Consider the following 13,780-nt stretch of genomic DNA (forward strand, 5'->3'; position numbering starts at 1 on the left):
TGTAAAGCATCATGAGGGAACTTTCTGGGGTGATAGAAATATTCTTGGCCTTGATTATTTATGCTTTTAAACAATGTTTAATTAAGTGGTGCTAGGGATGAACCCAGAACCTTAGGCAACCTGAATAATATACACTCTATCACTGAACGACACCCCTACTACATATTCCATCTTTAATAAAATTAATTTCAAATGGTAAATAATAGCCCCCCTCCAAAAGACAAGTCAAGACTGGAAGAAATATTTAGTAATTATGCATCTAATAATGTGTTTATATCTAGAATATATAATAACTTTTATAACAGTAATAAGACAACTGATTTAAATTTTGGGGAAGGATTTATTTTACCAAAATAGGTATGGGAGTGGGTAATAAGTATGAAAAGATACTCAATGTCATTAGTTATTAGGGAATTACAAATTAAAAACCACAATTTCACACCTAACCAAATGGTTGAAAATACAGCTGGCCTTAACCATAGTCTTAGAATGAAGAGAAACATGAACCAGGTACCCTCCTATGCCATTAGTAGGCATGTAAAATGGCATAACAGTTTAGCAATTTCTTAAAATATTATGCATGCATATACCAAGATGCAGCAGTTCCAGTTATAGGTAACTGAGAGAAAGCATATGTCTATCCAAAAATTGTTACACAGATGTTTATGGTAGCGTTATTCATTATAATGGCAAAAACCATTATGAAAATGTCCTCTAACTGGTGAGTGCATTCATTTTTTAAAAAATATTTTTTTGTAGTTATAGATGGACATAGTATCTTTATTTATTTTTATGTGATGCTGAACCCATGGCCTCACAGGTGTGAGGCAAATGCTCTACCACTGAGCCACAATCCCAGCCCCTGCAATACATATTTCTATAAAACAATATATTACTTCCTAATTATAAGAGACATACTACTGATAAATGTGTATTAACATGGATGATTCTCAAGAACATGTTAGTAGCAGAAACCACATATAAGATCACATGTTATATGATTCCTTTTACATGAAATTTCCAGAAAAGGCTATTTATGGGGATTCTGAATCAATTTAGGACTGGGGAGTGATATCAGGGATTAACTAGGAACTGGGGAACTTTCTGGAGTGTTGGCAAGTATTCTAAAACAGGATTGTGCTGATAGCCACACCTTTCTCAAATTAAGAAAATCATTATACATGTACAATTCAATAGGTAAATTTCAGCAAAACAAAGCACAAAAGTGTTTTTGGTTAATATAACAGAACAAGTAATTATTTAGCCTAGTGTTCAGAAATTCTGAACTATTATAATAGAACTTCTAATTTAATTGAATGTTTTGGGATAGTCTTTTTTGATAAAAATAATTTGCCCTTTTGTCCTTTTGAATCATAGAAATTATAAGAGAATATTATAATTTTAATTATATTTTAATAATAAGAAGGTCATCTAGAGGAATGCCCATTGGTTAAAGTATTATTTCAGATATCTTATCTTCTTTATACTTGAGTTTCAAGTATTTATAAATAGATAACCTTGATATATGAAAAACACTAGTCATATTTATTAGAAATAATAGAGGGCTGGAGTTGTGGCTCCTTGAGCACTTTACTTGCCTATCATGTGTGAGGCACTGGTTTCAATTCTCAGCATCGCATATAAATAAATGAATAAAAGAAAGGTCCATCAACAACTTTAAAAAATATTTTTAAAAAAGAAATAATGGAATGGAAAGGGAGTAGTTTCTTTAGACTTACCTCTAAACATTTGTTGCCATTCATAAGTAATTATGCTAGTGTATTTTTACTTTGTGATCTAAGAAGAGCTTTATTTTTACACTTTTCTTTGGGTTTTTAACTTTATGAATGAATGCTTTAATTGCCAATTTCAGTCAGTTGTATTTGTCTATAGTGTGCTCTTTTTTGACCCTTCAGGACCTGCAGTTCATAAACATCAATTCAACAGTAATGCTGTGACAGACATTAATTTGGATAATGTTTGCAAGAAAGGAAATACTTTGTTGTGGGATATAGTCCAAGATGATGATGCAGTAAGTAATTTACTAAAACCAAAAGAGTACATAATTACAGCAAAATGTAATCAGGATAAATAATAACTTTATGCATGTACTTTTTTTGTAGGTTAATCTTTCTGAAGGATTAATAAATGAAGCAGAGAAACTTCTCTGTTCCTTAGTATGTTGGTTTACAGATAGACAGATTCGAATGAGATTCATTGAAGGTTGCCTTGAAAATTTAGGAAACAACAGGTAAAGAGGAATTAAAATCTTTAAATTTTTTTTGGACTTTATTGATGAGGTATAGTCTTTTCATAGTTTTTGATGTACTATATCTAATTTTTAATTATTATGATTTTCATGTTAGGAATAAGGATTTTTCCCTTAAGGGAAATTTTATTTTTATATATATGTTGTGTGTGTGTGTGTGTGTGTATTTTTTTTGTACACTTTTCAGCATTCTTGGTTAGATCATCTACAACAGAAACAAAGTTATTCTTTTCTTGATTTTGGGAACTCAATGATGATTACTTTGTTTTAAAATTGCAGTTAATTTTTTTTAACTGTTTCCTATTGTATAAAAGGAACCTACAAGAGAAATTAGACTTGGGCTAAAATATGCACATTTTATATGTAGTGTTGCTTGTCCATGTGAGTGCATCTCTTTTGTTTCAATTTCTTTTTTTTCTTTTTATTTACACGTTGATAGACCTCTATTTTGTTCATTTATTTATATGAAGTGCTGAGAATCGAACCCACTGCCTCACATATTCTAGGCAGTTATACCACTGAGCCACAGCTCTAGCCCTTTTGTCTCAATTTCTATAGTGTGTAAAAGCATTAGGTTAGTAACTCAACCAGTTAAGTACATTTAATATATATAGTTCACAGATATCACTCATACCTCAATAAAATGGTTTAAAAAGTACAAAATAGGCCAGGTATGGTGGTACATGGCTGTAATCCCAGCGATTGTGAGGCTGGGGCAGGAAGATCACAAGTTTAAAGCCAGTTTCAGCAGTTTAGTGAGGCCCTAAGGAACTTGGTGAAAACCACTTTCAAAACAAAAAATATGAAAAAGCGCTGGGGATGTGGCTCAGTAGTTCAGCACCCCTGTGTTCAATCTCCTTCACTGCTCCAACCCTCCCAAATACAAAATGGGAGCTATGAATGTAGCTCAGTGGTAGAGTATTTGTCTATGCATGATGCCCTGGGTTTAATCCCTAGTACTGCAAAAAACAAAAATGGGGAAAAAAATACATGCAAACAGTTCATATGATAATGGGTCAATATTCAAAAAACATAAGAAACTACAAAAATGCCAATAAATGAATAGATAAAAAGCTATTGAAAAGTAAGCCGGGGCCTGGGGTTGTCCTCAATGGTAGAGCACTTGCCTAGCATGTGTGAGGCACTGGGTTTGATTCTCAGCATCACATATAAACAAATGAAATAAAGGCCTCTTGAAAACTAAAAATATGTGCATTAAAAAAGAAGAAAAGTAGTCGAGGTGCAGTGGTGTATGCCTGTAATCCCAGTGGCTTGGGAGGCTGAGGCAGGAGGACTGCGAGTTCAATGCCAGCCTCAGCAAGAGGGAGGCGCTAAGCAACTCAGTGAGACCCTCTCTCTAAATAAAATACAAAATGGGGCCGGGATATGGCTCAGTGTCCCTTAGTTCAATCCCTAGTACCCCATTCCCCGCCCCAAAAGGGTAGGCAGTAAACCGTATGCATATAGGCATTTCTCAAAAGAAGACCTGTAGATGGACAACAGGTATATGAAAAAATGCTCAACATCCCTAATAAAAAGGGAATGCCAGTCAAAACCGAAGTGAGATATCACCTTACTCTTGTAAGTTTGGCTGTTACCCGAAAGACTGAAAGGTAACAAGCACTGGCAAGGATAAAAGGAAAGGAAGCCCTTCAGTGTTGGTGGGGATACACCCATAAGATTGAACAATTCCACTCCTGTGTATATATCCAAAGGAAATTAAATCTGTGTCAAAGATGTCTGCACTTCCATGCTTATTGCAGCTCTATTCACAATAACTAAAAAATTGCAACAAGTGTCCACTAGTGAATGAATTGATGAAGAAAATGTGACTACTCAGTCATAAAAAAGAATGAAATCGTGTCATGTTTGACAACATGAATGAACTGGTAATTATTATGTTAATTGAAATAGGCCAGGCACAGAAAGATAAGAACTTCACGATGTCACTCGTATTTGGATCTAAAAGTTGATCTTACGGAAGTCAAGAATAGAATAGTGTCTATAAGATAGTAGAATAGTGTTTACTGTGGAGAAAGCAGGGGGAAAGGAGTGATGGGGAAGGGCTCATCAGTGAGTACTAAATTACAGTTAGATCTGATTAAGAAGTTCTGGTGTGCTATTGTACAGTAGGGTTTCTTTGGGTAATAAGAATGATATACATTTCAAAACCTAGATAAAAGTATATTAACCTAATTTAAACATTATACAATGTCATATTACTGTGTTAACATTTAGACTATTTTTAAATTTTGTTCTCGTGGAGGCTCAAATGATCACAAGTTTCTTGACTAATCTGTGCTTTTCTGTTGATATAGTGTCAAATTTGCTTTGATTTTCACTGTTTTGAAAATGTTCCATTCTCTGATGTAGTGAAAACATGGTTTGTGTATGTATGTTGACAGTTCAGTTATAAATACATTGTTCTCATCTCACATATGCCTGCTGTGAATGTCCAATTTTATTGAATATCTCAGTGCTGCAAAGTATTATTTTTCTCTTATCCAATTAGGAAAAATACATGTTTTCTCCTTGTGATTCTTCAAATGGCATAGTGTAAATGAGAGTAGAAAAATTGCTGGTTCATTCAGGTATAAGAAGCACCTAATAGAATTCTGGTATTGGATCATTTATCTTCTTTGGTTTGTGGGGGTGTGTATGTGTGTTTGTGTGTATGTGTATATAGCAAATCCAGATAGTCCACAAAAAACTTAAGAATATATATTGCAGTACTGTTTAACTGAATATTCTTTGTATAGATATCCAAATGCCAAAAACCAGTAGAGTGAATAATTGGGGTTTTTATTACTGAGCTTTACCCTCAAACTTTGTTATTTGTGAAATGGGGTCTTGCTGAGTTAGGTTATCATGGCTGGCTTAGAACCTGACATCCTCCTATCTTAGACTCTTAATTCACTGGGTTACAGGCATGCCATTCTTTTAAAAGAATATTTTTAACGGCTGGGTGTTATATCATCATTTACATAGATTTTATAACAATTAATTGTAAAATGTTGATTGTTTTATAAGCCTTTTTGAAAGCACCAGTTTTTTAAAAAAATATAGTATTAATTTACACTCGTGTGTTTTTTTACCATGACCCAGCAATTCCACTTCTAAGTATGTACCTAATAGATTCATCCAGATGGTCCACAAAATACTCAAAAATGTGCATTGCAATACTATTTTAAATAATTGAATATTCTTTGTATAGCTGTCCAAATGCCAAAAATCAGTAGAGTGTATAAATGGGGATTGTTCATAGAATGAAATGCTATGTAGCAATCGCAGTCAATGAACTATAGCTGCTTGGAACAGTGTGGACAAATCTCATATGCATAATGTTGTGAAAAAGGCTAGATATGAAAGAGTATTTGTATTCAATTTAGTTTAAAAACAGGTAAAAACTTTTACTGTCTTTGGGCTTATAATCATAAAGGGGGCACAATGGAGGCTTCTGAAGGGTGATATTGATATTGCACAGCTATATTTACATCAGAATTTTGAGTTGTGCACTTAATTCTGTACACATTTTTGCGTATGTGCTCTATTTGAATAAGTAGAAAAAGTGAAAGATGAAATGTCCAGCTATGTAGAGTCCTGCTTTCATGGATTACAATGATGATATAGACATATCCTTACATATCCATATTTTAAAAAGAAAAACAGTGCAAGAATGTAATATCCAAATTATTCCCCCCCCCCCCCCGGGGATGATTATGATATTTTTTCTTCTTTATGTCTTTCTGTGTTCCATTTTCTCCAGTGAACATGTACTGGTTTTTTGTTTAATTGTAGATGGACGTAATGCCTTTATTTTATTTTTATATTTTTATTTGGTGCTGAGATTTAAACCAAGTACCTCACATGTGCTGGGCAAGCACTCTCCCACTGAGCCACAATCCCAGCCTAACATGTATTTATTTTATGAGTAAGGAAGCTTAACATATTCAAAAGGAAAAATCTATGTATAAAATGGAAAAATTGTCAATCTGGAATTTTTATTTTTAATCATTACTTTCTCCCCCCTCAAATTGAAAACAAAATATTATTCATTTGAGGCAACCCCTATACCATAATTATGATTATCTAAGGGTTTATTGAATATGTAGTAAGCATATATCTACTTGTAGATATATTTGTCTTCAAACTTTACTCAGTTGGTTACTATATTGTGCTATCCTTACTTTCAGTAGCATTAGTCATATGTGACAGTATTTTGTGGTATTTTCAGCCTGTAAAATATGGCACCATGTCCAGTGAATAACAGCTAAAATTAGTGAAGTTTTTATGTAAACATCAATCTGCATTTCCATATGAATCTGTAATTCTTAGTGGGAGTGATTGTTTTTCCTCAGGCAATGTCTGGTAGTCACTTGTAAGTGGGGTTAGGATTATTATTTCAGATCAATAATGCTGTTATACATACTGCAGTACAGACCAGTTTTCCAGAGCAAAAAGTTCCCAGCCCCAAACCCTCACTAGTGTTAGAATTAAGAAACCATATTCTAAACACAAGATTCATTTCTTCAAACCTAGCCTTCTGTTTTATTATCATGGTAAGAGAATATGTGGCATAGAGTGCTGCTATTAATGAATAAGAAACAAATCGGCCACTGGGATTTCACCTAATTTACCGTAATCCTGACATGTGACCAAAATATTCTTTCTAGTTCTTTACTTGGTATGATTGGTACACCTACCAGCATTTTTTCCCCTTCCCATCAAACCCAGAGGTAAGCACTCTACCACTGCATTACACCTCCAGCCTGCTTTGTTTTTCTGTAGTCATAGTCCAATTTATACAGTGAACTCGGGTATTTTTTCTATGGTAACATATTGTTTCTTGTGAAATACAGAGATCTAAAAGGAAAATTAAGAGTCTTCCATAAATCACCCATTATTCTACCATTTCTACAGGCCCATTGTAAATGCTTTTCAAAAATGCACCTATAGGCCTGGCATTGTGGTCCATGCGTGTAAAGATCTCAAGTTTGAGGCCATACTCAGCAACTTAGTGAGACCCTGTCTCAAATTAAAAAATAAAAAGGGCTGGTGATGTAGCTCAGTGGAAAAACAGTCCTGAGTCAATCTATAAGATGGGTGTGGTGTGCTGCAGGCCTGTAATCTTAGGGATTCCTGAAACAGGCAGGAGGATTACAAATTTGAAACAAGCTGGTCAGGTTAGTGTGACCCTGTCTCGAAGTAAAAATAAGAGCTCAGTAATAAAATTCCCTTGGGTTCAATCTCCAGTCTTGGGAAAGGGGGGTCTGTAACTGTGATATGTAGACCTATATCTTGTGCACATTTAGCCTCAGGCACATTGTTTTGTAAGGCAAAGAATAAGATTTCAGCAGTGCAGAAGTTTAAAGTTATGCACAGAAACATAGTAGACGGAATTTAGAATAGTTTCATATATTGAGAGCATGAGGCAGAGAGCAGCTCCCATAATGAAAATTCTGTTACTTTTCAGCTTAGTGTTTATTATCAAGGATGAGTAAGATAAGACTACTTCCCAGTGAGTTGAGTTGAAGTCAGCTTTGGAGCCATCCCTGAAATTCTCTGTCCTCCTAGGAACTGAGATGAGATTTTTCTGGGATTTATCCTTTGAGTTCCTTTTTTGCTTTTCTTCAGCTATTTGTAGATACTTTATCCATTTGTTCAAATTTCTTACCTATGTGTACAAGTCATTTCTTAAGTTAAATCATTGCATGTGTCAGGGATTCTGTTTACTTAAATGGAGGTTCAGATTATTTAGAAATGGATGGCACTATTTTTGTTTTTAAATTTACTTTTTGGTACTGGATATTGAACCCCTGGGTGTTTCACCCCTGCATTACCTCCTTGTCCCTAAGTTCTTTTTTTTAAATTTTTTTAATTTTTTAATATTTATTTTTTAGTTTTCGGTGGACACAGCATCTTTGTATGTGGTGCTGAGGATCGAACCCGGGCTGCACGCATGCCGAGCGCGCTACCGCTTGAGCCACATCCCCAGCCCCCCTAAGTTCTTTGATGGTTCATTATTTAAGCAGACATATAGTCAGTATGTACTATTAGCAAGATTTTTAATTGATAAAATAAGGGTGTGCTCTTGTAGAGCACTTTCTGGTGGTCAACATTGAATAAAAAATACTCATTAGATAATGGTAAATGAAAGAAGTAATCATGGTGAGATGATGAACAGTGGAAGGGTTTCACTTACTACAGAGTTGTTCTTATGTGAGTGATGGGAAGGAATCGTGCAGCTATTTAGACAAAAATCTTTCCAAGTACACACATTAGCAAAGGCCTTACAGCAGGAACATGCTTCTCTGTGTTGAATGGGTAGCAAAGACAAAGATTGGGAGGAAGTTAAGTTAGACTGATGGGAGGAATGGAGGCAGTTCATACAAAGGTTTGTATTCCAATTTAAGTATTTTGGATTTTATATTCAGTAACAATATGTTTTTATTTTCTCATTTTTCTCCTACTAAGAATTTATTCACCACTGCTTCCCTGCCATCACAGAAGCACAATTCTTTTTTTAAAAAAAATATATGTATTTTTTAGTTGTTGACGGACCTTTATTTTTTATTTACATGTTTATATGCGATGCTGAGAATCGAACCCAGTGAGTTACACATGCTAAGCAAGCCTTCCACCACTAAGCCAAAACCCCAGCCCGCACAATTCTACATTGTAAGCGTGTGTATGTATACACATACATACATGTATAAACTCACATACATTTATACAAATAGGCTTTTTTTGGTCACATTGTGTGAAAATTGGGGGGGAAATGGTAACAATAACTTGTTAAAGAATATTTTCATGGAAATAACATACCTTTAAATGTTTTTCATTTATATTTTTACCCACACATTTATGGTGTGTTTTCTTTTAAATGTCTTGGATTAGAATATTAAAACTTGGATTTCTTGCCCTAACATGTATAAAATGAATTTATAGTTTAGAAAGAATATATTTTGTTTATAGGGAATATATTGTATGTAAAATTCACTGAATTCTTTTACATTTAAGAGTTTAACTGAATTTCTGGTAAAAAGAAAAAAAAAACTAGTTACTCATAGTTAACTTTAATTTTATTCTATGAATATGTTTTTGTTGTTTTCAGATCAGTAGTAATTTCGCTTCGTCTTCTTCCAAAACTGTTTGGTACTTTTCAGCAGTTTGGGAGCAGTTATGATACACACTGGATTACAATGTAAGTAAATAAAAGAATAGTATTTTAAAGTTCGTTTTTCAAAATTCTACTTATCCGTTATGATTTGGAATAACTTACTGATTTTATACTAGGAAAATTGAGTTTAATATGATTTAAACGTTTTCTTAGATTTCTCTATGGAATCTAAAAAATTCACAGCCCTGTAAAGACTGTGTCTCTCTCAGTATAAAAATCAATGAGTTTTGTTTGCTTTGAGAATAATACCGCAACAACAAATATTTTAGAGAGAAGACCTAGTACATGTTCTCACAGCAGAAGATGATACATAATAAAATAAAGCATTATTAGATGTTTGTGAAATTTCTTTGAATTTATTCTTGAAATATTTTTGAATTGGGGAATTTTGTTTTGGCGGCGGGGTGCAGGGCATTGGGGTGTGTTAGAGGTTGAATCCAGGGTCTCATGTATGGTGGACAGTGCTCTTCCACTGACCTACATCCCACCTTATTTTAAGACATGGTCTTGCTCAGCCTCTCCTCCAGTTTGTGATACTCGTGCTTCAGCCTCAAGTAGCTTGTATAACAGACCCGTGTCCCTGTGCCTGGTTTAGGGATAATCTTGACAGGTTACTTTATTGCTCTTTTACATTTATAGAGAATTGACAGTATTATCCTTGAAAGAATCCTTTTAACATTATGATGTGAAAGAACTCTGAGCTACTGTGTTATAATGTTGTTATTAGTAATTAACAAAAACCTCCCTTTTGCTGGGTGTGGTGGTGCATGCCCATGATCCCAGGGTCCCTGGAGGCTGAGGCATGTTCAAAGCCAGCCAGCCTCAGCAATATAGCAAGGCCCTACGCAAATTAGGGAGACCTTTTCTCTAAATAAAATAGTTTTTCAAAAAGGACTAAGGATGTAGCTCAGTGTTTAAGTGCCCCTGGGTTCAATTCCTGGTACCAAACAAAACAAAACAAAACCACCTCCGTTTGTTAATATATTATATATTTCAGCATTCAGCATTTCGAACATATTATCTCTTAAACTTTTCTAATGGCCCGTATTTTAAAATTAGGGACATTTATCCCTAAATCTTTTATCAAACATTCAAGTAGCCAGTAAATAGACTTAACAGGTCAGGTTACTTGACTAAAGCCACGCATCAAGTGTTTTAGAGCCAATTCCATGTTTTGTGTTGTGGGTGTGTAGTTTTGTTTTTTTTTGGAGTTGATTTGAAACCCAAGTGTTATTAAATATTTTTTCTTTCTAATCTTGCCTTCATTGAAGGAGTAGCAAGTCAAGAGTAACCTATATTGAAAATATAGGCTAATTGCTGTGGTACACGCCTGTTATCCCAGTGATCCAGGTGGCTGAGGCAGGAGGATGGAAGTATCCTGACCAGCCTTAGCAACTTAGCATGGCCTCAAGCACCTTAGCGAGACTGTCTCAAAATAAAAAGGGCTGGGGATGTGGCTTAGTGGTAAAGCACCTGTGAGTGAAATGCCCAGTACTCGCCAACATCCTCACCCACCCCCCCAAAAAAAAGAAAGAAAATACAACCATGACAAAGAAATGATATAATTTATGATGTTAGATCTTTTGAACTTTAATAAAAAATGTTTTTGGTGTGTTGCTGGGATTTAAATCCATGGCCTCTTAAATTCTAGGCAAATGTTTTATCACTGAACCATAAACCCAACCCAGACTTTTGGTATTTAAATACTTATTTATCTGTACATTTTAGCAGATTTATTAGTACCAAATGTTATATGAAATAATTCGTTAACTATGGAATATCTCAATGTATTTATCACTTCTTAAATTTTCTAGTATTTCTAGATTGTTTTGGAAGTTAACACTGGGGTATTTCTTTAGTCCTTTTTAAAAATTTGTTTAAAAGGTAAGTACAATTGGCAATTCGAAAGAGATTCATTAAATAAATTTATATTGTCTCTCTCTATATGCCAGGTGTACTGCAAAAATCTGTTGCATGACAACCAAAGGACATAAAATGAAATGGTATATTATATTAATGGTATATTATGTTAACTCATAATAGCAGTCTGCCAGGCATTTTATCCCATTCATAGGTATTGAATACTTGAGATTTTAAAAACATTAACAATATTTTAAATTTGTAGAAATTAATGTGCATTGCTTAATGTATTTTAATCATTCAGCTATAAGTAAAATTTGTAAATTTTTGATTCTTTGACATTTTTACATGCAAAAATTTTTCAGATAAACTATTTTCTGTCCAAGCATGGATTTTATTCTGTTTCTCTGCTATCTTTAAAATTATTGTTTTTCTTTAATTGGGCCAGGTGGGCAGAAAAAGAACTGAACATGATGAAACTCTTCTTTGATAATCTGGTATACTATATTCAAGCTGTAAGAGAAGGAAGACAAAAACATGCACTGTAAGTACTTTTCATCTAGATTTACATATGAGTTTACATGTGGATTACCTTTCCTGTGAAGGATAATTTTCTAGTGTTTCTATTTCTTCTATTTCATATAGTAAATAAATGTAACAGAAAAGTTTATTTATGTAAAATTATAAGAGAAAGAAATGCTGATTAGCATGTCTTTCTAACTTAAAAATTATGATATTCCACTTTAAAATCTTAGTGAAATTAGCTTATATAATTTGGTAGGTTGGTTTATTTTTACTACTGATATTTATTGAAAATAATTTTTTTTAGAAATGAAAACTAAACATTCTCTAGAAATCTTCAGTATCCTTGTCTTCATGTATTAGGGCATTGATTCTAAAATTTGTAAATATTTACTTCCAAAAAATAAACAACATAGTTAAAACATTTACATTTTCCTCTTATGATTGAATACTACTATTAATTATGATTGAATACTACTAGTAATACTACTATTAATGCTATTAATATGTTTTAGGACATGTAGATGGTTTCAAAACTGGTGGTAGTACTGAGTAATATTTTACTTTCTCTCTATATCTATATATAGATATATCTGTCCAATATTGAATAAGTGACTTGGAATAAGAATTGTAGAAACAAAGTAGTAGAGTTGAAAACTTTTTGAAAGGAGATACATGCCTAAATGCTTAGGAGGAGATGTATACAATTCAGATTTCTGCTGGTGAACTTACTGTTGTGGCATTATGTCTGAGTCAAAGACGCCACCAGTTCAGTGTCAGTACTGAGCATATCAATGAATAAGAGAAGGAGTAAATCTGTTTGAGAAAACCTCCACATGGATGGAAAGTGGGCCAACTGTAGAAGTGTTGTAAAAGTTGTAGACTTTAATAAATAGTTTATTCACTTCCTAAAGTGAATTCATTCATTTTCCCTCAGAAATAATTTCCTTCTGTAGATTTTGCTGTGACCTTTATTTAGGGTACCACTATTTTGTTAGTAACCTGAAACTCTTGAACTCTTAGACTGTATGGGGTGGGGAGCTTTTTGCTATTCTTTTATTTTGAACCATCGATGATGGTAATAGCGATTAAAAATAGCTAGTGGTATGGACTGATGTCTGAGTGAAAGATTAAGCATTCTTTGATATTTACTATGTGCCAGGTGCCATTTTAAGTATTAAAGGTATAGAGCAACCCATTTGAGGTTGATGGTTTCATTTTGCAATTGCAATAACTGAAGTTATGAGACAGTAGCCACACATTTAAAACGGAATGGGGCCAGGATTTGTATTCAGCCAGTCTGTCCTTAGAACTCAATTGTTTTTTGAGGGGAAGGGCAGTACTGGGGATTGAACCCAGGGTTGGGGAGGCTCTCTACTATAGAGCTACATCCTCAGCCTTTTTTATTTTTTGATTAAAAAGTCTGACTAAACCACCAAGGCTGACCTTCAACTTCTGATCCTTCTGCCTCAGCCTCCTGAGTATCTGGAATTACAGGTGTGTGGCACTACACTGTAGTTGGAACTCATATTCTTAAGTGCTATATTATACTGCCATCAATATTTACCTATCTTTGTACCAAAATATATCCATGTCTTTTCACAAATTGACCTTACCAATTACTGTTTTGTTCCTGATGACCAGCCTCTGGGTCAGATTTTTACTTCAGTCTTGTTAGTTCCTTTCTTATGCTTGTCAAATTAGGCAGTCAGCTTAATATTGGAAGAATGCATGTGGGCTTTGAATATCAGACAGCCATGGGTTTAGATTGTGAATGTATTACTTTAATCTTATTTCAATTATCTTTTTAATAAATTCCAATTATTTTACAAGTATTTATAAGAATGAAATGATGTGAATTGTATCTGGTATATAGTAAATTATTTGTTTATTTATAAGTTGTGATTACCTGGCTAAAACAAAATAAATAGGAATTCACATTTAGCTTA

At 33.8% G+C, this 13,780-nt stretch overlaps 1 protein-coding gene across 4 annotated transcripts in view; it reads left to right on the plus strand.

The window, feature by feature from the left end:
* Nucleotides 1-13,780, plus strand: part of USP34 (ubiquitin specific peptidase 34) — a gene marked incomplete at its 3' end in the record, with an annotated part of 228,681 nt that overhangs the window by 90,183 nt on the left and 124,718 nt on the right. For all 4 annotated transcript variants that reach the window (XR_014018694.1, XM_081265549.1, XM_081265551.1 and 1 more), the window contains 4 exons: nucleotides 1,917-2,032; nucleotides 2,124-2,251; nucleotides 9,384-9,473; nucleotides 11,758-11,853. Coding sequence is in view for 3 of the 4 variants with exons in the window: in XM_081265549.1 (XP_081121675.1) it covers nucleotides 1,917-2,032; nucleotides 2,124-2,251; nucleotides 9,384-9,473; nucleotides 11,758-11,853 (430 nt within the window). The remainder of the gene's footprint in view (nucleotides 1-1,916; nucleotides 2,033-2,123; nucleotides 2,252-9,383; nucleotides 9,474-11,757; nucleotides 11,854-13,780) is intronic.

This window comes from Spermophilus citellus (assembly GCF_964194105.1).
Source record: "Spermophilus citellus genome assembly, chromosome: 13".
Taxonomy (NCBI): domain Eukaryota; kingdom Metazoa; phylum Chordata; class Mammalia; order Rodentia; family Sciuridae; genus Spermophilus; species Spermophilus citellus.